Consider the following 25,398-nt stretch of genomic DNA (forward strand, 5'->3'; position numbering starts at 1 on the left):
CATCCAGCAGCCTTGAAGGACACTGGGTGGTAGGCCACTGTGGGAATCAAGCTAGTCTCACAGCCCCTGTTCTGCCTCCTCTGCTCCCCCTCCTGGGGGTCCCACTCTACAGGGAGGACCTAGGGCTTCTGCAACCCCAACGGGGATGACCGGAGGGTAGGCATCCCATTCTGTGGGCCTCCTCAGTGAAGGAGACCTGCAGGAACCAACTCACCAAGTGACAGGTGGTCTCCAGGTTCTCCAGAAGCCCCCCATTGGGGTCAGTCCCTGCCCCATCCCCGCAGAGGGGTCTCGTGCAGTCCACTCACCTGCCTTCCGGAGGACAGCCGTGGTGGCCACTGTCCCCAGCGTGTTGCTCACACTGCACGTGTACACCCCCAGGTCCTCGGCCTTCACCACCAGGATGGTCAGAAGCTGGAAGTTCTTGAGTGTGGAGGAGATGAGGATGCGGCTGGTGCTCTCCAGGGTTGCCCCGTCTGCAGCAGGACAGAGCAGGCCTGGGGAGCGGCTCAAAGAGGCACCCTGCCTTGAGACCCCTGCCCTCTTGGGGCCCGTCTCTCTCCGTATGATGAGAGCAGTGCCCCCAAGGAATACCCCTGCCTTCCTGCCCCCCAGCCGCAGAACACCTCCTTACCTTTGGTCCAGGTGGCCTGTACAGCTGGCTGGGCTGACACTTGGCAGGCCAGAGTCACGGACTGGCCCAGGACCACTGTTTCGTCTGCTAGCTCCCTTAGAAATGATGGCACTAGGGCATGGGAAAGGAGGCAGGCAGGCTTTCAAAAGTGATCCCCAACCTGAGAATACACCCTGGACCCCCAAGAGGGGGATCCTGGGGAAGCCCATGCCTGCTCAGCTCATCTTCAAGTAGCACCTCTCCTCCAGAAGTCCTCCAGGACTCCCCCAATGCTGGGTACTGCAACTGCTCGAGCCACAGTAATCTAGTTTCCAGCCCCTGTGGATGTCAGCTTGCCCCCTCTACCGGTCTGGGCCCAGGAAGGGGTTGCCTTCCCCCACAATCAGATCCCCTAGGCTGCAGTATGGCTCAGCTCCTGGGAAGGGCACCCACCTCGGTCCCTATTCTTCAGGCCCAACCGGAAGGAAGCCAGGCCTGCCTTCTTCCTGGGGGGGCTCTCTTTCTCCAGACCTGCAGGGAGGAAGAGGCCTCTGGAAGTCACCTGAGGAGCCCAGCTCCCTTGGGAGCACAGGAGGAAGACCTCAGAGCCATGCACTGTGGGATTCCCACGTGGCAGAAGATCCCAGAGGCTTTTGTGGCAAAGGAGCTCATCTGTGGCAGAGACCACCCCCTCTTGACCCATCAGGGTCAGTTATCTTGCAAGGGCCCCAGGGGCAGCGACGGGGCAGGCAGGGCTGTCATGCTTGGATCCTCTCCGTAGAGGGATCTCCAAGCCTCCTGAGGTCCCCGCACTGGGCTTCAGATGCACTTGGGGAGAGGGTGAGGCCACGTGGGTGACCTCTGGAACAGCAGCCCCTGTGTGTTGCAAGGGGAGGCGGGACCCTGGAGTAGAGGGGCCCTTGTGTCACCCCAGCCCCTCTGAGCAAGGGAGGTGAGGTGCCCCTGCCAGGGCGGAGGGCAGTGGGTGAGGGTGCGGGAGTCACCTTCAGGCCTGCCCTTCAGCAGGCGGGAGATGTGGGCCACAGAGGCCCTCACCCTCTGGCGCAGACCCAGCTCCACGGGTTCCTCCAGCAGCGTGTGCCTCCCTGGGAAGTGGAAGAGGCCACCCGAGGGGGGTGACCACTTGCGCTTCCTACTGCCCACAGTCTCCCTGAGCAGGGTCTCCATGTCCTCTGGCTCCTCTGTGATCTGCAAGCTGGCCGGTGGGCCCAGTGCACCCGGCCAAAGCCACCCAGCCTCCGGGAACTCCGCCAGCTCCTCCCCGGCCTCAGACTCAGGGGACGGTGGGGGCTCTGGCTGCACAGGCTTGGGGACTTTCCTGAAGATCATGAACTCGAAGGGCAGATACTTGATGTCGTAGAGGTCAGACAGGTTGAGATAGGCAGGCTCCACCTCTGAGATGTCCAGGGACACCGTGTCGGCCCCTTCCGAGTCCCCAGACAGGTCTTGGATCTGTACCAGGGACACCTGGGAGCCCCCACCGAAGTCCTCCCATGTGCTCAGCTCCGGGGAGGCCCTTAGGGCTGTCCCACTGCCCTCAGGAGGGGGTGCCGCGCTGGCCTGGGGTGCCAGGCTCTGGGCCCCAGCATCGTCGTGCTCCTCAGAGGACTGAGAGGTGGCCCAGGCCATCCTGGCCCACAGGGGGCCCTGCCCCAGCATGCCCCCCGCGTCCCCGCCAAAGGCAAAGGTGCCATAGCCTGCCACTCCTGCATAGCCCCCACGTTGCGCCCCCACGGAGAACTTCCGTGTGGTGGCCTGCTCCTGAGGCCGCTGTGGGCTGGGCTCGACCTCTGATGCGTCCTCCAGCTCCACGGCCAGGCCCTCCGCGTCCTGTAAGGGGCCAGGCTCCGTGCCCACTGGGGAGGCCAGTGCTGGGGCGCTAGGAAGACTCGGCCTCCCAGGGAGAGGAGTGTGCTCTGGTCCCTTCTTAGAGCCTGGCTGGGGGCTTTCTTGGGCTGGGGAGACGGGGGCTGTTAGCTCCCCAGAGAGGAAGGAGCTCAAGTGTGCCAAGTCACCAGTGCACTGCTTTGAAGGGAAGGAGCCAGAAGGTTGTGGTGTAACAGTCTTATGGGGGGCACAGCCTTCCAAGGGATGAAAGGAAGGGGCGGGCTGCCCCCCACAGCTGTCCTGACAGGACCCCTCTTGCCGAGTGGACCCCAGGTCGCCACCGACGGACTTTAACAGTCGCGGCCCCTGCTGGGATCCCTCCAGATGCTCCATCTCCCTGGCGCAGGTGACCCCTCCTGGCCAGCCCTCCCCTGAGCCCGCCTGGAGGCCCGAGAGGGCCGGGCCAGGGCACTGCCCTCCGCCACAGGCCTCCGTGGAGGAGCTTGCGGCCTGTGGCTGGTCAAGCTCCAGGGAGCGGCTGCGGCCGGGTGCCCCGCGGGCGCTGGAGCCCGGCAGCCGCAGGGCGGTCTCGAAGGAGGGCGCTTTGGCCATCAGGGCGGCCTGCTCTTCCCGGGCGGCCTCCTCCTCCAGCGCGCGGTGCTCCAGCAGCGGCTCGCGCAGGCCGGGCAGGGCGCAGGCGAAGTAGCCGCCCTGGAGCAAGTGCCGCCGCCGGGCCGGGTGTCGCCGGCCGCCGGAGGCAGGGCCTCCGCGCTCCGGGCCCTCGCCCGCCTGCTGGTAGAAGAGGCTGCGGACCACGCTGTGCCGGGGCACGCAGCCCGGGGCGCCCACGGGCGGCGTGCGCGGAGGCGCGGCCGCGGCGGGCCCGCAAGTCTCCGTCTCCTCCGGGAGGCTGGCGGACGGGCGCAGGAAGCCGCGCGGGTGCAGCAGCGGCGAGTGCGTCACGGGAGATGGCGGCAGCGACCTGGCCCGGGCGAAGGGGGCCAGCTCGTTGTCAGACGAAGAGGACGAGCTGCTGGACGAGGCGCTGGCGTCGCCGCGCAGGTGCCGGGCCACCCCGAGGGACGGGCTGTCGGGCGGGCCCTGGAGCAGCTCCGGAATGGAGCGCATCACCAGGATGGACTTGTAGCTCATCAGGGAGCGCTGGGGGAGGGTGCAGGGGATAGGGGGGCGTCAGCCGCGTGCCCGCGCCTTCCCGTTCCTGGTGCGCCCAGAGGGGCACCCAGGGGCTGGGGCGCGCGCCAAGCTCCAGCCTCAGGCTGTACTGCTGTGTCGTTCCGCCCCTGCCTTTGCTGGGATGTCGCAGGTGCCTCCGCCTCGACCCGCCCCGACCCGATGGCCCAGAGAGCGCACACGCCAGCGAAGGGTGAACAAGGCTTCTCGTTTCCCAGGCCCGCCGGGACGCACGGCCATTCCTTGGGGCCAGGATTCTCTGGCGGGCCTCCAGGCCCCTCCTTGCCTCTAACCCCGCCTCGCGGTTCCCGTCCCCTTCCCCCCAACCCCAGCTCTCCCCTCCCCGCCTTCCGCGCCTACCCGCACCCCGCCCCCGCCCCCGCCCCACCACTCCCGGAGGCTGGCCGCTCACCTGCCAGCGGCTGCGGGCCAGCAGGAACTTGAGCTGCTTGGTGTTGATGAAGTGGGCCTCCTCCGCGGGCACGGACCTCTGAGGGGGCCCAGGTGAGAGGGGCCGTGAGGGGAGACCCTGGTGCACCCAATGGCCCACGCAGGCCTCCGTTTCTCTCCCTGGGCAGGCCTGCTGGGGCTCAGCCTACTCACCTGGAACCAGGGGTGGGCGAGGCACTTGGCTGCACTGGGCCGAGTCCTAGGAGGACAGGAAGGCCAGGGGTCAGGCAGAGGGTCAGCTGCAGGCTCAGGCCTCGGGGAACCCCGAGTGGGGGAAGGGCTGTGCACTCACTCAGGAGCCCTCTGCAGGGCAGCCTTGATGAAGTTCCGGGCATCATCACTGAGGTGGGCAGCTGCCGGGCTGCTCCAGGACACCCGCCCCTCCAGAATGTTCAGGAGGGTGGCTCGGTCACTCTCACCAGCGAATGGGGATGAGCAGGTCAGGCTAAAAGCACAGACACGCCTTGCCTTCAGGTGTGACCTGGTCTTCTGGATCTATAGGGGGCAGGTGGCCAGGACAAGGGAGCCCCCAGCCTTGCCTGGGGACAGTCACAGTGCCACTGCCATCCAGCCCTGAGAATCCCCACAATGGTCTGAGATCCGCCCAGAGATCCAGGTTCAGCCTGGGACATGGATCAAGGGTCAGCCTGGAGTACGTACCCAGCCTTAGCTTGGGATCCAGGTGCCATCTACACTGGCAGCATCCCCAGGGCAGCAGTAACTGTTATGAGGGGACTTCCACAAACTACCCAGACCCTTTAGGGACACAGTGCACTGCTTTGCCCACTGACTAGGCAGAGCTCCTCTGGGACAGGGTGTGTACGAGGAGAGCTCAGCAGGAACCACTTATCAGTTGGCTGACCACTGGTTCCCATAATAGCTGCCCTTTGGGTCCTGGGTCTTTTTCTGGGGAGGAGCCAGTAGTGCTCACGGCCTCCCATGGGCCTGATGCAGGGGCTGGGAGAGCGCTGGAGCTGGCTTTGGAGGAGGAGATGGTGGACAGAGGCAGGGGGCTGCTCACCTGAGGTAGGAGATGACCCCCATGGCCCTGCAGGAACAAAACCACAGTCAAAGGATGTGCTCAGGGTTGTGGGGTGCAGGGGCAGGAGGAGAGGGCAGGGAGCGTGTGTGGGGGACCTGCTGGCCTGAGAGCTCACCAGATGTCGGAGGCTTCGCTCACAGGGGTCTGCTCAATGATCTCTGGGGACACAAATTCTGGGGAGCCGTACTTGCTGTACTGTGGCTCTCCTGGGGTGATTTTTTGGGCAAAGCCAAAATCGCAGATTTTAATGTCTTCCCGAGCAGGGTGCACCATCAGGATGTTGGGGGGCTGTTAGGGAGAGTCAGGGAGGGGTGAGGCCATGGCCAGGGAGGTGACAGGGAGCACTCAGGGCTGTGATGGGACCCCACAGTGTGGAACTGTGGGCTGTCCTGGGGGGATTTCAGCTCCATTTGGGGACATGCTCCAATTTATCCCAGCTGCACCCCGCCAGAAAGAGCTCCCCATCCCCAGAGGCAACAGGTGCTAATGGAATCTAGAGGAGGTCGGCCTGACTACCTGCCCCCCCCCCGCCACCCCTGCAGCCAGCAGGCTCCAGGCTCCCACCTGTCCTCCCAGGTCCCTGGGGACCCCAAAGGGGCCACATACCTTTATGTCCAGGTGGAGAACACTCTGGCTATGCAGATATTGCAGCCCCTCAACCAGCTGCTGGACGTAGACCTTGACCTACAGCCAAGGCCAGGGCTCAGGTGGGAGCCATCCCCCATGTCCTCCTCCACTTCCTTGCGTGTCCCACTCCCAACTGCAAAGCCTCCTCTTCCCTCCAGCTCTGAGCTTGGGATGGTCCCACGGGGCAGCTATGTGCACAGCCTCCCAGATCCCCCTGGTCCCCAAGGCCAGAGGATTCCTCCAGCCCAGCCATGGATCAGCCTGGCCACAGCAGGAAGCACTGTGTCTCAAGCCCAGGATAGGACAGCCTCAGGCGAGGTAGGGTCTGGGAGGGCCCATCAGGGAGGGGGAGGATATGGGAGGGCTTGGGGAGAGCTCCTGAGGAGCTGCCACACCCCAGGAGCCCTGGGGCACCTCAGAAGCTCTCTGAGCTGGGGAGTGCTGGGGGCCTGTGCTGGCATGGGGAGCAGGAGGCAGCTGGTCACCTCAGCCTCTGTCACCACATTCTTCTTGAACAGACGGTCTAGTAGCTCCTCTGACGAGCATCTGGGGCTCAGATCAAGGAAAGCTCTGGCGTCTGGAACCCACCCAGCCCCACACACCTTTGGCAAGTCTTTTCTTGGGGTGGGGGTAGGGATGGGGGCCATGCTGGGGAGGCAGGGGCTCCAGTTGAGGAGGGCAGGAGGGACAGAAGAGGGCCCGAGAAGAGGGGCTGACATCCGTGGGCGGCAGCAGCAGAGTAGGAGGGGAGCGCATAGCACATGTGGCCCTCCCTGGAGCCTGGATGGGCAGCCCAAGGACCCTTTAGGGCATTAGGGCTGAGGGCAACCACTCAAGTGGGACTTCCCTGCTAGAGAGGCCACGTGGAGCATGACAGGAGCCCACTGAAGGCATGTGCTGGACCCTGTGGACACAGCCCTGCCCACATTCCGGGCCCACGGAACCATATCTGCCAGGAAGGTGCCGGGTGCAGAGACACCAGAACAACAGGCGGGGGTGGGGGGGAGGGGTGGTGGCTCAAACCCCTGGCTGCCCAGGGCGCGCCCCTCTCCGCACTCTCTCCGGCTGAGGGCGGGATACAGCTCCAGCACAAGGATCAGGGTCTTCCGGGTCTCAAACTGGTCCAGCAGCCCGGTGACCAGAGGGTGGCTCAGCGTGGCCAGGATGTCCCGTTCGCGATACGCCTGTGTGCGCGTCCTGCTCCGCAGGGGGATGAACTTGGCTGCGCAGAACATCTGGTTTCCCTTGTGTTGCACCCTCTTCACGAAGCCGAACACGCCCCTGGGAGGAGGGGAGCCACGCTGGGCACCGGTGCCAGGCTCCCAGGATTCAGGGCTGGAGGAGTCCTTCAGGGAAGGTGGCTTCTCGGGGCGGTGCTTCTGGGAACCCTGGGCTCCCGGGGCGGGGACTCGGGGTAGGGACTCCGGGAGGCGGGACTGTGGGCGGGGACTCGGGGGTAGGGACTCTGGGAGGCGGGGCTGGGGACGGGGACTCGGGGGAAGGGACTCGGGGAGGCAGGGCTGAGGGGCCGAGACTCCGGGTAGGGACTCCGAGAGGCGGGGCTGAGAGTCGGGAACTTGATGGGTAGAGACTCCGGGAGGCGGGTCTGGGGGGGGAATCTAAGACTCGGGGGTAGGGACTCCGGGAGGCGGGTCTGGGGGTGCTAAGACTTGGGGGTAGGGTCTCCAGGAGGCGAGGCTGGGCGCACGGACTCAGGGTGGTGATTCCGGGAGGCGGGGTTGGGGCGGGGACTCGGGGTAGAGACTCCGGGAGGCGGGTCTTGGGGGCTAAGACTTGGGGGTAGGGATTCCGGGAGGTGAGGCTGGGGGCACAGACTCAGGGTAGGAACTCTGGGAGGCGGGGCCGGGGCGGGGACTCGGGGTAGTGATTCTGGGAGGCGGGGCTGGGGTGGGGACTCGGGGAGGTGGGACTGAGGGGCGGGGTGTCAGGGAGGCAGGGCTGAGGGGCGGGGTATCAGTGAGAGACTCCGGGAGTCGGGGCTGGGGCGGGGTCTGAGGGAGGGACTCTGGGAGGCGGGGATGGGGGCGGGGACTCGGGGTAGGGACTCCGAGAGGCGGGGATGGGGCGCGGCTTCCAGGGGGAGGCAGGGGCGCCTGGGGCTGGCTTTCTGGACCATACCTTCCAATTTCCTCCTTGACCTCGTAGAAAGAGTGCAGTTTCCTTCGATAACTTTGCTTCTCCGACTCCAGCTCGCCGTCTCCTGCAAGGAGCGGGAAGCCTCTGGTTTTGGTTTTGGTAAAGATGGCCATCTCGCCTTGTGCTGGAGCCTGTGAGAGGCCACCCACCCACCCTGTGCCCGCGAGCAGCAGACACTCCGGTTCTGGGAGGGACGCCCGACTCACCCCCGTGGACTACCAGCTCTGCTTTACATAGCACCTGGCCGCCAGCGTTGCGGGCCAGGCATGTGTAGACACCGGCATCGTGCTGGGTCACGTCCCTCAGCACCAGGGAGTAGGTGGTCCCGTCCTGCTGCTGGCTCAGCCGGGCGCCGTCCAACAGCTGGGCATCATCCTGGGGGCATAGAAGGGTGGGGCGGCCATCAGCCCACCCTGGGTCCCTTGCAAGTCAGCCTCTCCCGCCCTCATGAGTGTCTTGCCGTCAGATGGGAATGCCACACAGTCCCCAAGCCCAGCCCCCCACACAGCACCTGTCCCTACCCGGTACCAGGTCACCACCGGCTGCGGGTTGCCCTCAATGACCGCCTGGAACTGGGCTGTGCTGCCCCTCTGTGCCTGCACATCTTCGATGGTGACCTGCATGGATGGGGGCCCTGGAGTGCAGGAGGAAGCCTGTGAGGGGGGGGGCCAAGCTGTGCTTCTCGCCCTGCCCATGATGGCCCCTCCAGCATGGATTCATCAAGCTGGCGCTTGCAGTCACAGACCCCTCATGGACCAGCGTTGATCCTGGGCCTGTCCTGACACCCCAGGTGGGCAGCCAGGCCCTGAGATAGTCCCCCCGGGAACAGAGCCCACCTGCCCCCGAAATGAGGAGAACCCCCTCCTGACTTTGCCCAGGCCCTGATGGCCAGGAAGTGCTTCCTTCTGTCTAACCTCTGTCTGTCCTGCTTAGACCTTCGCTGTCCACCCCTGCTGGGGAGAGCGGCACTCAACATCTGTTTCCCTACTGTCAGCACCCCAGGGGGAGAGACCTCACCCCTCCCATGGATGTACCTCCCAGCAAATGCAGGGAAAGGGGCAGTGAGGCCTCTGGCCACAGCAAGGCTGGGACAGGCCAGGTGGCTTCACAGGTTCCTCTGCACACGTGTTCCCCCAGTCCAGGGCATGGGGAGCACAGGTGTAACCTACTTGTGGCAGCCGCATCGCTGGCCTGGTACACGTATGTCCTGTGGGTGGTCTCCATGAACACTTGGCTGTGGATGTCCCATAGCGGCACCGCACCTGCCCCTGGCCAGGCTGTGCCTTCCATCCTGTGGTCATGGAGCCGAATGACAGTCTGCCCTTCTCCTACCCTTCTGGAGTGCAGGCGGCCAAGCCTCACCATAAGATGGGGGCATCGTCCTGCCTCCCCCTCCCTGGACTGCAGCAGACATTTTGGGAGGGAATGTGCACAGAGGGGACCCAGCCCTGGGCGATGAGAGGGTTCCACCAATACCCCTCACTCTGAGGGCGACCTCTCCTCTCTGCTCTGCCCTGGGATGTCCCCCCAAAATCTGCCCTAACCCAGCATGCCAGGGAGGTTACCGGATGGGCACGACACGTCCCTGGTCCTCAGTGTGGGCTCCCAAGTCCCGCTCCTGGCCCTGCTTGGGGAGAGGCTGTGGCACCTTCTGGGGCTCAACTAGTAGGAAACAAAGGGTGTAGTGAGTGATTGGGATGCAGCTGGGACTGTCCCCCACAATGGGCCCCATGTCGTCCTCCAGGCCCAGAGGGTGGGAGCACAAGGCAGAGCAGGGACTTCAGGGATGCAGGGGCCTCTGGGTAAGAACCACCAGGGAACACCCATTTCTGAAGCCTGGGGCTCCCTGCAGAGCCCAGACCCCAAGGCACCCTTCTGCCCTAGCTCCTAGCCTGGGCCACCAGCCCTAAGGCTCCCCTCACCAGCCACTCTGCAGGGCCCTGGACACCCAGGTGCCACAGCTTCTGGAGGGAGAGAACTCAAGACAATATCCCTGGAGGACTCATGAGTCTGGGGTGGTGGGGGGTCTGCCCCCCCTCCTCCCTCCTGTCCTCCTCCTCCCCCCTCCTCCTCTCTCACTTCTCACCTCCTCCTCCTCCTCTGTCTCCCTTCCCCCCTCCTCCTCTCTCTCGTCCCCCTCCTCCTGCCTCCTCCCCTCTTCTCCTCTTTCTCTTCTCCCCTCCTCCTGCCTCCTCTTCCTGACCTACCCAGAAGCACAGGGGACCCAGCTGTCTGCCCAGGGCTGACCAGGACAGATATACTCAGGAAGAACCCCCAGCACCCACTTCCCTGCCTAGTCTCACCAACGGGGAGACTGAGGCTAAGTGCATGGAGCCATTGGGATGTCAGGGTCCACAGGGCTCTACCCACTTGCCCACACAGGATGGATACCTGGGGTGGCTGAGGCTGGAGCCAGCACAGGCGGGACTCTGAGAGCAGGTGGCGCTTGCCAATCAGCCTGAGGCCACTGGGCCTCATCAGATGCAGCTGCAGCCTCTGTGCCTGGGGGTTGGGGGCCAGCTTCCTGGAATTTGGGTGGCCCCCCACGGCCAGGGCTGGGGCCAGCATGGTCCCCTGTGGAGGATGCTGGAGACTCAGGGCACACTGTGACTTCCTGGTCTGCTGGTTCCAGGGCAACCGGGGGAGGGACTGCAGCATCTGTGGCAGAGGCAGGTCAGCGTGTCGGGGGTGAGAGGTGGCCTGGAACCCGGGAAAAGGCTCCAGAAGCCTTGTCCCAGTCCTCAGAGGCTCTCTTTCCCAGCTGCCTGCACCACCCACTCGAGGCAGCAGGCTCAGGACCCGCAGGAGCATACAGGCTCCTCTGGGGACACGTGGGCCTGGACACCTGCCCTCTGTCCTGGCTTGCCCTCAGTCTCAGTTCACCCCTTCCCTTCCCCCTGGGATGGGCTACCCCCGACCCCATGGCCCACTCCAGATCCCAGAGTACTGGGCCACCCAAGCTGGGGAGGACCCAGCCCCATGCTCTAGGGTAGCCTGGGGACAGCCTGATGCTGTCAGGGACCAGGGACTCCTTCCTGCCCTCCCAGGCCAGCCCCCGCTCCCTGCCTTGCACTTGCAGCATGGCCCCACTCAGGCCACCGCACCCCAAGGGCTCCTACCCCAGGTCCTCATACAGCCCCCGAAGGAATGCTCAGACTGTCCCACGTGTGGGCTCCCTGCCCCCAGATCCTGGAACGTTTTCCTCTTCTACCCGGAGGCCAGTTCGCAGAGCCACACCACAGCCTCACACATGCCTGGGATGCCCACCACTCCATTCCCAGCAGGTCCCCTGCCTGGAGCTCTCCCCTACCCCAGACCTCCTCTTTTGCTGGTCTTCTGTACCCTCAGACCCTCTAGGACAGAGAGATACCTGGGCAGGCTGCTGTCTGTCTGCCCTCCATGGCACTGGGGCACCCATCCTGCCCTTACCCCATCCAAGAACATGAGCATACCCCTGACACAGCACACCCTCCCTGTCAATCTCACCAATGGCCCCCATTGCGCAGGGGGCAGGAAGTCCTGCTCAGCCCCCAGCAGGCTGGGAAAGACCACTATGGGCCGTCCTGATCCCAGTATATGCACCTGTGACCGGCCACACAGCCCACATGAACAAGCCAGGCCAGCGAACCATCACACCTCCACCCAGGGACCCCAAGAATGGGCCAGAACCCACAGGCGGATGCTGGGTGCCAACCCAGGGCCCTCCCCAACAAGACGCCGGAGCCACCAGACAGAGAAGCAAGAGAGCAGAGCAGGGGAACTGCAGGGAACCCGTTTATTATCACTGGGGGTCACACACAGACCCTGGTCCACCCTGCAGAGAGGCCCAGGAGTTCCTGCAGGGCTGAGCCCTACACAGGCTTCCCAGAGCCAGAGAGAAATGTTCATAGTGAAGATGTAGCTGGGGAGCCCCCCGGTGAGTGGAAGACCGGGACCCCGGTCTGGAGCAGACACGGCAGCCTAGAGCACCTGGCAGCCTGGCCTCGTGAACAGGGGAGGACAGATGCAGAGTCCCTGACCCAGAGCTGCAGTCTGTGAGTCCCTCCAGCCTTCTGGACTTTCTGAGATGCCAGGTCTGTGCACGGTGTCTTCGCTGGACCAGGCCCCCTGAGGTAGCAAGTGCCTGGAGTGAGAGGGGTGGGCAGGCTCCAGCCCTGAGTTCTTGGAGACTTAGGGAGAGGCCCAGAGCACATGTGTCCATGGAGTGCTGGTTTCCGCCATGCACCCCCAGGGCCCAGCGGCCAGGCACCTGCTGGTCACGGCCTCAGCCCTGGGAGGGGCCGGGGGTCTTGTCCCCATCTGGGCGGATGTGCAGGGTGACGGTCTCGCCCACCGTCCCAAAGCTGACCGTCTGGGTGCTAACCTCCGTTTTGAAGCTGCTCTGGCCGTTGTCTGCAGACCTCTGGACCTGGATGCAGAAGGACGGCTTCCAGGATGCAGTGCTCCCAGCCTGGGCCTCCTGCATACAGAAGGAGACACCTGCGGGGCCAAGGACCTGAGGCCCCAAGGGAGACACCTCCCAGTGACTGAAAAAGCTGGGTGGGCTTTGAGGACCCAGGGGACGCCCCACGTTGAGCAGGACGGGTTGCCCCACGGTAGGCTCGCTGATCTCTCTCTGGAGCACAGAGACCTCACAGGGCGGATCGTCAGAAGGATTGGGCACAGGGCCATGGCAGCCGAAGGTCTCCCCCTCCCGGGGCACGTAATCCTCCAGGTCAGCCAGCGTCAGCACTCGGCCATTGTGAATGAGGACCTTGGGGTCACGGTCCCAAAGGCCGTTGGCACCCAGGTTCTCCTCCGTCAGGATGCCACCTCCACTCTCCACCTCCTCCATGGGGATTTCCTCTTCAGCCGCCTGGGGAAGGAACGGCTCAGGGGCCTCCTCTGGCCCCGTGTCCATGCAGAAGATGAGAGGCTCTCTAGTGCTGACCATGGCCCTGCCCTGGGCCTGGGGCTCCTGAGCCAGTAGGTTGTTGTTGGAGTTGTTTGCATTGGGGTCTCCTATGGGGGTCCCGCCAGGCAGCGTGAAGAGAAGCCCTGCCGAGCTGTCAGGTGCCTCTCTGGCAGGGGATGCACCCCTGGAACCTGTCTTCTTCACCCTGACTTCGATGGTCTCCTCAACCTCTACCCACTTGGGCGGCGGCCTCGTGCCCTGGGGCAGGGCCGGCATGTGGGACTCAGGTTCCGTCACATACAGTGTAGGCACAGTAGGCCTCCAGCCTGGATCCAGCTCAGGCCTGCGGGGCTGGCCAGCCCCCAGTGAGTACAGCAGCTCGGGGGCCAATGGGCCTGGCCTGGGCGGGCTGGCAGTGCGGCGGGATGGTGAGCGGGAGGGGGACTTGTTGGGGGACCGGCGCCGGCCACGGGGACTCTTCACCACGGTGGTGATGGTCTCCTCTCTGCAGGGAGAGGGCCAAGAGAAGATGTGCACAGAGACCTATAGCCTCGCCCGGCGCCCGCGCCATCAGCACATGCAGGGGCCATGTGAGTGACCAGATCAGTGTAGCGAGCAAGTCACACTGCGCAAACCCATTCCTCCATGTGTACTTGAGCCCACCCTCGGGAGCCCCTATCCAGAGAACCTATGAAACAAAGCACAAAGCCTCATCTGGCCAACCTCAGGCTCTAGTGTGCAGATCTCAAAACAAGAATTGAGGCTACAGGAGAGGACCATGCCACATCACAGGGCACCTCCAACCCACACCAGGTTTGGTTCACAGTATTTCCACGTGTGTCTCCTCTGTTTATGGCCATCTTTGTTTGGAGATGCCAGTGCTCCTTGCAGAGCTGATGGACAGGGAAGCAGGCACACAACCGTGTGCCCTTCCTTGTCTATCCCATGAGTGCTTTGTGCTTCGTATGATGGGGAGCAGGAGCCTCAATGGTCCTCAGAGGGAGATAGGTTTGCAACTGATTCTAGGTCCAGGAGGGTTGTCAGAGCCCTGATCTACTGCATGTGCTCCTGATCTGTTCGTCCGGGGTTGTGAAGCCCAGAAAACACCCGGCTCTGGGTGTGGCTTGGCCATCATGGGCTGTGTGATGTCAGACAAGCACTTCCTCTTGCTGGGTCCCTCCCACCTAAATGGGAGTGGGCAGGAAGCAGGAGAGGAGGCAGAATGCAAGACCAGTTGCATGTGGGTGAACATCAGGCACTGGCCAGGGACTTTGAAGCAGCCTTGGGGGATGGGTTTGACCTCCTTTTGCAAGTGTGGACCACAAGGCTGAGAAGGCTGGACTCCTGCCCAGGGCCAAGATTCAGAAGTCCACCAGTCAGCCCCGGTACCCCTCTGCCACACAGGACCCCTGACCTTGCTGGGTGCTGTGGGTAAAATGAGTATCAGGCAGTATCAGGGAACAGGGATGTGCTGATTAACACACCAACCCTGGGGAATTCACAACTCTCCTGGAACCTTGGACCTGAATTTTCTCCTGGGCTCAGGCGCACATGTGCTGACAGCTCAATGCTGTTGCCACCTGCCTGCTATGACTAAGGCAAGCTCATGCTCTCTCTCCATCTCATTCAGCTTTTGTCCAACTCAGGGCTCCACCCAGGAGAAGATTCTCCCAGGGATGGGCCCAGAGATGTATGCTACCTCTTGAAGTGCACAGCAATTATAGGTCCTGCCTGCTCAGCCCTCAGTTGGTAAGAAGGAAATGCAACACCCCCACTTAATTGATGGAGAAACTGAGGCTTAGAGGTGTGGCCTCTTCCAAAGTCACAGGACTACCTTCCTGCCTCATGCCCAGGCTCGGGAGCACTAGGTTTGTCCCTGGGTTGGAGCTTGCCCAAACATCAGGGGAACCTGGGCCAGGCCCATCTGTTGGCCTCATTCCTCTTCAGTTCACCAAGGCAGGACAGTCAGTCACATGGGTAGTGGTGTCATGCCTCCTAAATGCCTTCCTGTGTTGGGCTCACTGCATCCATGAAGGCATGTAGACATCCTGTACTGAGGCTCCCAGGGCAGCAGGTGGGACTGCCAGGTGACAGGGGTCTCTCTCCAAGCCCTGATTCCTCCCCGTGTCAAGTCCCCACTCTGGTGTGTCCTTGGGGGAGACACCTGGCACAATTCCTCCAGCTAAGTTCCTCCAGCAACACCGGGTGTGTGTTGCTACCTCCCTAAGCCTGGAATAGACTAGGCTTCAAGATGCCTCTTGAGTCACCTAGTCCAGCTGCCCCAGGTTCTAGTCCTCTCTGAAGTCCTACTGATGGGGCAGCCTGGCCCTGTCTTTGTTTCTCCATTTTGTTATCTGTAAGATGTAAATAATAGAAATTCTCCCTTCACGGGTGAAAGGGGGCGTTAGTCTATGTATAGCTCTGGCACAACCGCATACCTCCAGGGATGCTTACTACTGCCACATGTATTGTGGGCAGCAATGTGCTTTGGTGGAAGGAGGATGTTGAGGAAGGGTTAAGCCAGGATCTGACCAAATGTCTGGTGATACGATTCTCCAAAACTTGGCTAAATGCAGGCCCCTTTAGGAGTTCATAGGCCCACAAGGAACCAACTGGAGCTTCCCAGTCAACTGGTCTTAGACCAGTCTTTTTGCCTCCTGGGTTTTCCAAGCTTTTACACCATCTCCACCTGCACACACCTCCTACTGGAACATCCAGGTCAAAACCAACTCTGTCTTTTGTGGGCTTATTCAGCTCCAGACCTCTTTTATTTAAGTAGCAGCAACCCCAGACTTGAGGGCACCCAACAAAATAGACAGGGTGGTGGGCGTGGCACCGGGGAAATGGTTTATCTCCTGGTTTTCTGTCATGAACCAACCTGAGCATGCCTCTTCCCTGAACCTGAATTTCCCCATCTCCCTAATGCTAGGGTTGGGCTTGGAGATCTTTGCGGGACCTAGAGCTGTGCTGCCCACCAGGATTACACTATTTTAATTAAATACAAGTTAATGAGAGTACAATCTAGAATTCAATTCTTCAGTTGCATTTGACACATTTTAAATACTTAGTAGCCACATGTGGCTGGTGGCTGTTCTTGTAGCGCACATCATAAATAGAATATTTCCAACAGGACAGAAAGCTCTATTAGACAAAAATGCCCTAGATCCTAGGGTCTGAGGGGTAAAAATCCTCCCTCTAACCCACCATGGGAAGCAGTTCTTGGTCCCAGCTCCAAATTAACTGATGTGATTCTGGGTCCAAGCCCTAGGTGAGCCACTGTGAAGTACACAGTAAGTCTACCCTGTGGAAGCATTGGAACCATAGAGGCCCTGGAAGAGAGAGCTTTGAACTTTGAAGGTAGCCAAGGCCCCACAGGAAGGTGCGTCCCCTCAGGGGTATCTGCAAATTACTGGCAGCCTGCATGGTGAGCAAAGGCCATGTGGGCAGGCAGTTAGACAAGCAGGTGGCCAGGCCACACGGACAAGGTACAGGTGGGTTAGTGGGCATGCAGGGGCACTGCAGTCAGAAGGAAGGTTAGGAACACGCCTGCACTTACATGATGACGGTTTTCTTGGGGACTTTAGTCTCCTGCTCAGTGACTACAAAGAAAACAGTCGGAATAGCGAGGGTTACAGATTAGCCAGTGCTTGGATGCTGAACCATTTGAGTGGCATGGCAGTGCAATAATCTTCTTGGCTTCAGAGCACTGTATCCAAGCCCTGCCTGATCTGCCTGTGGTAGGTTGGAGCCTCAGTTCTGTCCTCTTTAACATGGAGATGACAGTGCCTGCTCTGAGTGGCTGGGGGATGAGTGTGTGTGACCTCAGAGTGTTCCACATGAGGAAATGAGGGTCTTGCAGGGACTGCAGGAAGAGCAGGGGCCCCATCTGGGCTGCCCAGGCAGAAATCCCAGCTCCTTCTTCAGCACATGTGCCCAGGGAGCCCTGTGAACTTGTCAAACTGGAGGTTCCACTTCTCAGAAAGAAACTGAAGGCTGGAGTAGGGGAAGGAAAGGCCATGGGAGCCAAACTAGGACTGGGATGGCTGGTGCCTAATTTATAAGAAATCCTAACGGCCAAAAGCATCTCTCCAGGGGAAAGGGACACTGGAGTCCTAAAGATGGCACATCTGAGCTCTGTACCATGAGGCCATGGAAATCCCATCAGGAGCAACCAGAGACAACTGGACAGAGTCCTGAGCTCTGAGTGAGCAGGGAAACCTAGATCTCTCCATAAAAGCTTCCCATAAACTTAACTGCCTTGATTGTCCTATCTTTCCATCTTCCTGGAAACAGCAGATGGAGGGCCTAAGTCCTAGAGACAGGATAGGATTCATCTGGGATCAGGCAGCACCTATTCTCACCCATTCTGAGGCCTCTTCCTCTGCAGCTTCTAGGCAGGGTCCAGCCTGCCATGGAGATACCCCTCCCAGCCACACCCTGCTGGACAGCAGGCAGTCCAGCAGATACCAGTACCCTCAGATCTCAACAGTCCCTCTTACCATCCTGGGGACAAAGCTGAGTGGAATGCTCAGAAAAATCAAGTGGCATGGCCTGTAGCACACAGTGCTCTGGCTTCTGGTGTGTGGGATTTTAGGCTTTGCTGAAGTCTCATAGAGAAAGGGTTTCCCTTAAGTGACCAAGAGTATTTTAAACTTGTCTCCAATTGTGTTCATGTGAATTAAAGATACCAGCTCTGTCTGTAAGGCCCTTGGAAGCCTCATTTACTTGTGTATGTATGTGCACGTGTGTTTGTGCCAGCTGCCTCCTGGAGAGGGAAGCCCCCTGGGAGAGAGAATGAGATCCAGACAAAATGCCTTGTGTGTCTAGATTAAGTTGGACCCAGAGAGATCCACTTTGCCACCTGTAGGCCAGACCCTGTGTGCAGAGCAGTGGGAAAACCCAGAACTCCTTCCCTCACCCTCCTTCAATTGAAGTCCCATCCTGCTGCTCTGGGGAGTGGTGGTCAGGGAATGTCTTGGCTGCTACATTCCTGGTGCCTTTGTTCCTGATCTGACCTGCCACCGGATGGGCTCTAAGCCCTGGTGGATACTGGCAGCAATCAGAGGGGGTGCAGCTGTGCAAAGCGGGGCTCCTGGTCCAGTGCAGCTCCAAAAGCGAGGGGGCAGCACCCACCCCACAAGGCCAGCTGGGGCTATTCTGGCTGTGGAGCCACCAGGTTAAAGATGAAGCGGCAGGATAGGGTTAGGAAGCAGGAGGTAGCGGACTCCAACTTCTGGGTCTGTGAGGACTGGCCGCCTTGGATGTGAGGTACCATGTTTCTGGTATTGGAGGGCTGCCCCTCTTCCAGACTTCACAGCCATGAGACGTTGACAGAAAGGGACCCATCATGACAATGAAGTGAATGTCTCTGTAGGACGCGCTTGTTGCCAGCCCGAGAAGGAGTGCTGAAATCCTTGCTCAGCACCTCCCCAACATAAGACACCATATGGCAGGAAGTTAAGGTGCCTGCAGACACCATAGGGCCCTCTGCAAGGCAAGAACATGGACCCCTGCCCACTCTGTGACGGCTGTCGAGCTCCAGATGCCAGGTAGGCTGACTCCAGGAGGGTCCAGATAGGGTCCCCTGGACATTGTGCCCCAGGATGGACTAGATCCATTACCCCCAGGCATCACAGAAGCCAACACTCAGGACTTGGAAGGACATGTATTCCAGCCTGTCCTACTGTGAAAGCTACGGCTCCACCAGGTGTCAGTCCAGCCTCTGCCGGCATAACTCTGGTGACAAGAGGCTCACCAACTGACAAGGTAGCCCCTTCTAGGTGGGGCAACCCAGACTGGAAGAAGCCGTCCCTGGGCTGCAGCCTGCCCTGTGAGCACCATAGGACTGCTCTCTGACTGAGCAAGCCTGGGGCAGATGCCAGCTGCCCCACTTCCCATCCTGGCCATCGTTAGTCTGGGCACAGCTAGAACCCTGGACTCAGGTGTGAGTGGAGGCCTGAGCAGCTAGCTCTCCACCCCTCACCCAGGAACACATCTCCCCTCAGTGACACCCATCCCAGGACCCCAGACACCACCCCAGGCCAGGCTAGGGAGGCAGAGCCATGGCACTCTGCTTTTTTCCATGAACAACCCAAACCAGTGTGGAGGTACCAGGCCCTTGACATCACTCCCTCTCCTGGGAACCAAACTGGGACCCAGCAGCTGGTGCTCTGCTCTCAGCACGCTTCCCACAGAGCCATCCTCCTCAACATTCCTGCTGCCTATTACGACGCCTGGCTGGCCACTGCCCCACAGCCTGCTGGGCAAGGCCTAGCCTTTCTACATACTCACTACAGCCCAGGAACGGTAAGGCAGACGCAGGCCTCCCCCACCCCCAGGGCTGCCCTCCAGCCTTGCTGAAGCTCTGGCCTCAAGGCTCACCTCAAGCTGTCCCAGTAGAGGGCTGGAAACCAGCCCTTGCCCCAGGGTCTCTGCATCCCCATCTCTCCCACCCAGACTCCTCCTTGGCCCTTACCACCCTTTCTCCAGGAAACACACCCTGATTGGAAAGGCTGGCAACCAACCTGGCGCCACAGTAGCACTTACCTTCCACAGTGGCAAGTTGCTCCCTGCGAAGCTGCTCCCGGGCCCGCACAGCAGGGCTCTGCATGCACAGCTCTACCCCGCCCCTTGCAGAGCCCAGCCGGTTCACCAACTGCAGGATGGATGGCAGGAGCCTGCTTAGAGCCAGTGACACCCTTGGGACCATCGGGGCCATCTCTAACATAGGGGAGGCCCTCCCTGGCTGTGTTCCAGAGCCACAGAGCCTAACACAGAGAAAGGGTCCCCACACAGACCTAGCACTGCCCAGGGGTTTCCTCGGTGGTGGGGACACTATCTGTATAGCTCGGTGTGGTGGCCGTGTGGGCCCTGAGCACTGGAAACGGAACCAAGTCTTTACCTAGAGCTAACGTACTCAAACTGCATGTGTGGCTAGCAGTCACTGAATTAAACCATGTGAATCCAGAGCTAACTCCAGTCTGTGTGCCTCCCCAGGAGCTGCAGTGGGGGACAGCCCCCACCTGGTCCCACCAAGGCTACCAGGAGCAGCCACAGAGAAGAGGTTCACAGCCAGCAAGAGCCACAGCCTGCACATACCTTATACAGAATACCACTGGGCTTGCAGGTGAACAGGTGGTTTTGGGAGAGAAGATGTCACTCAGAGCTCCCATCCAGGTCCCTGTCCTTGCCATGGACACTGGGTGATGGGCTGGGGGTCCCAACCTCATTAAGGGATATTGGGTGATGGTGGGTCTGCGATTCTCTCCCTCATCAGGGATACTGAGTGATCACAGATCTGGAGTCCTCTCCCTCATTGGGGACACTGTGTGATGGTAGGTCTGGGGTCTCTTCCTTCATTGGAGACACTGAGTGATGGTAGTTCTGGGGTTCCTTCCTCATCGGGGACACCGGGTGATGGTGGGTCTGGGGTCCCCTCACTCATCGGGGACACTGGGTGACGTAGATTTGAAGACCCTCCCTCATTGGGAAGACTGAGTGATGGTAGGTCTGGGGTCCCTCCTTTATCAGGGAGTCTGGGTGATGGTAGGTCTGGGATGCCTCCTTCATTGGGGACACTGGGTGATGATGGGTCTGGGATCCCTTCACTCATCGGGGACACTGGGTGATGGTAGGTCTGGGGTCCCTCCTTTATCAGGGAGTCTGGGTGATGGCAGGTCTGGAGTCCCTTCCTCATCATGTACACCAGGTAATGGTGGGTCCGGGGTCCCCTCCCTCATTAGGGATACTGGGTAATGGTAGGTCTGGGGTCCATCCTTCATTGGGGACACCAGGTGATGATGGGTCTGGGGTCCCTCCCTCATCAGGGATACCAGATGATGGTAGGTCTTGGGTCCCTCCCTCACTGGGGACACTGATGGTGGGCCTGGGGTTCCCTCCATTGGGGACATGGGGTGATGGTGGGTCTGGGGTCCCTCCTTCATTGGGGACACTGGGTGATCACAGGTCTGGGGTCCCTCCCTCATCAGGGACACTGGGTGACAGTGGGCCAGAAGTACCCTCCCTCATTATGATGCAGGGACCCTGGGTGATGGTGGGCCCTGAGGTAGGTCCCCTGTGTCTGCCCACCTCACCTCGCACTCGTAATGGCCCAGGTCATCCTTGCTGGCTGCCAGGATCTCCAGCACCAGCAGACCACTTCGGGGCTTACTCAGGGTTCGGTACTTGCTGCTGGGTGTCAGCAGGGCCCCGTCCTTGTACCACCTGCAGCCAACCCCAGGGAGTGAGAAGAGCCTCCCCACCTTCTTCCACTCAAGACCCTCCTCTCGCCCACCCTGCAGGACCAGGCTTCCATCCAGAGCCCACACGCTCCTGACACCACCCCCCAACCCTCAGAGGGGGCTGCCCTTCCTGGGGCAGGAGCCATGTTCAGAATCTGCCCAAGCCCACACAGTGACCACGCTGCCTACCTCCCCTCCTGTACCCCGGGTGCAAGCCTCCCAGCCCACCTGATCTGAGGGTGTGGGGCGCCTTCGACAGTGCAGGTGACCTGCACGTCCTCTCCCTCCACAAACGGAATGGCCTGGACCTTCTTCACGAACCGTGGGGGTACTGTGGTGTCACAGAGCAAGCCAAGGGAAAGAGATACAGAGAGACCCCATGACAGAGCAGGACCCTACCCCCACCCGCAGGCCTGCACCCCCCATGGGCCACCGAGGTGCAGTGGAGTCCGGATGCTGTCTCCTCCAGCCTCCCTCCTGGGGCGGGCTCACCTTGCACCAGGATTTTGCCCAGTGTGCTAGCATTGCCGGCAGTGCTGGCTGCAAAGCACATGTACTGGCCCGAATCCATGCCGGTCAGGTTGTCCAGGATAAGGGCACAGGAGCCGTCAGGGTCTTCGATGAGGATGTGGTGTGGATCCACCTCCACTGGCTTCCCATCTGCAAAGAAAGGCAGTGCCGTCATAGAAGGGACCCTGCTGGGGACAGGAGGCTGGCCTGCCTGGAGGTCACAGTCATGGGGCAGTGCTGGGGGGCCACCCCTGGACCTCAGACCCCTGGTGGGGAGCCCCGCTGGCCACACTGACCCAGAGCCCCATCCCATTCCCCAGACCTCTGCTCACCATGTGGCCGCAGAAAGTAGGCTCACAGCTGGAGGCGGGGTCCAGGCAAAGGGACCAGACACCACAGAGGACACACAGAACCTTGGTCACCTGGCCACTGCAGACACACTCAGATACTGCTCGTGTCCCTCACCACCAAACATCTCCAGCCAAAAAACAGTTCTCTCCTGGGTGGTGGGCAGGCAGACGAGTGTCTTCCCTGGGAAGAACCCTGTCCTCCACAGATACCTAGACTTTACAGGTGGACACCTTCCCACAGCCCTGTCTGTGCCAAATGCAGCTGCTCCATTACAATGGTCCCCAAGCCATGTCCCGACTCACAGAACCCTTGGCATGCACTTTCTTTCAAGGGACCCCGTTTCAGGAGAGCGTGAGCAGGCGTGTTGGCAGCCTCATGGAAGCCCAGCATCTCCTGAAACTCGTGGTTCCTCTCCTGTGGGGCAACCCACCATCTGCAGGGGACACCTCACCCTGAACATGTGGACAGGGGTGTTCTGCTTTCTCTGAGACCAACCCTGCAACCCCAAGGTCTTGCGTTTTCTGTCTGCCTCTGGCTGGCTCGTGGGTTTGTAAGCATGGAAACACTTCAGCGACGAGGAAGGGACACCATCACGGACATGGTATTCCAGGAAAAAAGGAGGTAAATAAGCAGAAGGCCCCATGGGCCAGGTAACAGGACATGCATGGGTCCCTGGGACTCAGTGACAGACTCACTGACCACACCGCGGGGTCCGCTGGGCAGTAAACCCCACTTCCCGTTGCTGCCTGTGGATGGAGGAAGTGTGGCAGGCGGCTGCAGTCTGGGTACCAAGAAGTGGGCTCAAGGACAGTTTTGTGGATGGTGCCCTGGTGGACACGCTCTCTCCTCAGAACACACCCAAGGTTGGCTGGCTTCCTGACAAATCCCAGAGCCCATGCTGGGTGAAAACAGAGAGCTGTCCCCAACCCCGTTGGGCAGTGGACAGGATGGCCAGCACCTGGGTGAAAGGCCAGGCACCAAAAGCAAGGGAAGGATTCCTTCGGATGACTGGAAACCCCAGAGAGAGGCTCTGGGCCAGCAGATGCCCATCCAATGGCTCACCACCTTGCATGGGAACCCCAGAGAGAGGATCTGGGCCAGAAGACACCCCATCCAACAGGTCACCACCTTGCATGAGAACCCCAGGGAGAGGGTCTGGGCCAGAAGACACCCCATCCGACGGCTCACCACCTTGCATGGGAACCCCAGGGAGAGGGTCTGGGCCAGAAGACACCCCATCCGACGGCTCACCACCTTGCATGAGAACCCCAGGGAGAGGGTCTGGGCCAGAAGACACCCCATCCAAACAGGTCACCACCTTGCATGGGAATCCACAGCCAACCAAGGGGCACAGAGCCTTGGACAGTGATGTGATGTTGCTGCCAAGTCCACATCCCTGAAGGGGACATCGTATCCCAGAGATGTTCCTGCTGCCCGGAGTGGGGCTCTGTCGAGCCCTGAACACGGAACGTTACTGAGCTGCAGAAGTGTCTTCCCTCTTCCCTTCCCACTCCTCCACCACCCTGACCTCTGCTACTGAAGGGATAAATGACCACAGGTGGCCCTCAGGCAGGGGAGCTTAGATTTTCCCAGCTCTGCAGGAGGCCGACACCTGCATCCACACATGGGATGCAAGCAAGGTTCCGGGGAGCAGAGAAGGGTGTGTCACCTTGGGGCCACATCTGGGGACCATGGCTGTGGCTTCCACCTCTGCAGTCTGAGGTCTGCTGTTTGGGGTTCCGCGGCTGGAACGTGGGAGGGGATATTCCAGGTGGGGACACACCAGATGCAGAGGTGGCATGGCCACCAGAGAGAGCAGGTGATAACCATCACTGCTCCTGTGGCTCCCACCGGTGTAGACAAGCTGGCTGTCATGGGATCCACTAAGCAGAGCCATGCCTCCACCAGGGGCACAGGGATGCCTGCTTTTCAACCCTCGGTCGTGCAGGCACCATGACCTCTCCGCATCCTCTCCATGCCAGGCAGTCAGTCCTCTCAGGAGGGTCAGGACGTGATCCTCTGCTGCCAACATTCAAACCATCCACCCAGATGACGACGGTCTGCTGGCCGGCAAGTGGACGCCCATTCCCCATGCTGGGTCCCTCAGTTACAATAACCAACCTCTGCCTCTTGGGCCTGACCCCTGAAGTGCAAGCACACCTCCAGACTTCACGGACTGGGACACAGGCCCCTTCTGAGTCTGGGTCATTTTACGCTGCTGAGACCCAGGGTGCACACTGACCACAGCAGCATCTGGGACACACAGACGGGAGCTGGGCAGATCAGGGCCACCAGCATGGCCCTGTGGGCTCTGTGCTTCCCGGCGAGGGTCACCCTGGGCCCACTAGCCTCGCGCAGACGGCTGCAGCTGGCCACTCAGTTTGCTCTCCCACAGACTGTGGACAGGTGGACTGAAGGTCCGTGGCAGCAAAGTGAGGTCGCCGCTGGCTCCCTCCTGGGCCAGGAGGGCTCCTGCATGGCATGGCGCCCAAGACCATAGGGACACCCAAAGTCTAGGGTGGAGCCCCAGCACATGGAACGTGCCCTCATCCTGGCAGATCTGAGGCTCTGGGGGCTCCCTGTGGGGTCTCCCACCATGACGCTGCTTCAGGTCACAGCAGCCTGTGGCTGTGGGAGCCGCTGCCTCATGATAGCATGTGTCAGCATCTGCTGACCCTCGCCTCTGCCTGCCCACCCCTCAAGAGAGCAGCTTGGTCACCAGACACCCAGCTGTCCCCAGAACAAATCCTCCCCTCCAGGGTGTTCACGGCATTAAAGGAGCAGAGGACCACCCAACTCTCACCCTGCTGACCACTTCAGGGTAAGGTGTGTCCTCCTTTCCCCTCGGACACAGACGTGGCCTGGCCAGCACACATTCCTGGGGGCAGCCTGGTCAGAAGCAGGGAGTCCCAGGGGCCCATTCTGCTTCCAGGAAACTTCCTGAACTACCTTGTCCCTCTGAACTGGCCATCCCAGGCACAGGTCTGGCCATGGGGGGATCGCAGGATGGGAAGTTGCACTCCCAGGTTCTGTGCGGGGGAGGAGAACCCAGAATGTGGGGGCAGCAGGGGCTCCCTCCAGAAGACGACCCCAGGGCAGAGAAGGGGGATCTCCGGCCTGTGGCTCTGACCCTGGGACCCAGGAAAAGCCCAGCAACACCCCAGGTGTCCTCAGCAGCCCCGCCCTTGACCAGGAAGGACAGACAAAGGCCCAGAGGGCCTGACCATCCTGGGATGGCTCCTTCAAGACCAGGACTTGGTTTGGGTTTTGGGGCTGCAGTGGACACTAGGAGGTCTACTTCCCAGTCCAGCCCAGGCCAGGCGACTCCCAGTAAGAGTGTCCTGGTTTACCTGGGGCCTTGGACCCCATCAGCTGTGAGGCAGGGCTGGGGCTTAGGACCACGTGGCAGGAGTTTGACCACTGCAGGAGCTCTGAGAGTTGACAGCTGTGCCTGCGTGAGTGACCCCCCAGCAGA

The 25,398-nt window shown here is 61.0% G+C and overlaps 1 protein-coding gene across 1 annotated transcript in view; it reads right to left on the bottom strand.

The window, feature by feature from the left end:
* LOC111139417 (obscurin, cytoskeletal calmodulin and titin-interacting RhoGEF) overlaps window positions 1-25,398 on the bottom strand; it is a 159,060-nt gene that overhangs the window by 38,381 nt on the left and 95,281 nt on the right. Inside the window, exons 69-89 of the mRNA XM_022491664.1 lie at window positions 21,555-21,722; window positions 21,291-21,393; window positions 20,916-21,045; window positions 19,369-19,477; window positions 16,379-16,421; window positions 12,198-13,327; window positions 10,320-10,586; window positions 9,494-9,590; window positions 9,098-9,219; window positions 8,450-8,562; window positions 8,135-8,303; window positions 7,911-7,992; window positions 6,852-7,052; window positions 6,257-6,317; window positions 5,751-5,828; window positions 5,260-5,432; window positions 5,124-5,150; window positions 4,395-4,547; window positions 4,256-4,301; window positions 4,065-4,142; window positions 2,524-3,622 (exon numbers count right to left, since the gene is read on the bottom strand). Of these exons, the coding sequence (XP_022347372.1) occupies window positions 2,524-3,622; window positions 4,065-4,142; window positions 4,256-4,301; window positions 4,395-4,547; window positions 5,124-5,150; window positions 5,260-5,432; window positions 5,751-5,828; window positions 6,257-6,317; window positions 6,852-7,052; window positions 7,911-7,992; window positions 8,135-8,303; window positions 8,450-8,562; window positions 9,098-9,219; window positions 9,494-9,590; window positions 10,320-10,586; window positions 12,198-13,327; window positions 16,379-16,421; window positions 19,369-19,477; window positions 20,916-21,045; window positions 21,291-21,393; window positions 21,555-21,722 (4,449 nt within the window). The remainder of the gene's footprint in view (window positions 1-2,523; window positions 3,623-4,064; window positions 4,143-4,255; window positions 4,302-4,394; window positions 4,548-5,123; window positions 5,151-5,259; window positions 5,433-5,750; window positions 5,829-6,256; window positions 6,318-6,851; window positions 7,053-7,910; window positions 7,993-8,134; window positions 8,304-8,449; window positions 8,563-9,097; window positions 9,220-9,493; window positions 9,591-10,319; window positions 10,587-12,197; window positions 13,328-16,378; window positions 16,422-19,368; window positions 19,478-20,915; window positions 21,046-21,290; window positions 21,394-21,554; window positions 21,723-25,398) is intronic.

The sequence above is a fragment of the Enhydra lutris genome, unplaced genomic scaffold, assembly GCF_002288905.1.
Source record: "Enhydra lutris kenyoni isolate GAN:26980312 unplaced genomic scaffold, ASM228890v2 scaffoldscaffold106, whole genome shotgun sequence".
Classification (NCBI taxonomy): Eukaryota; Metazoa; Chordata; class Mammalia; order Carnivora; family Mustelidae; genus Enhydra; species Enhydra lutris.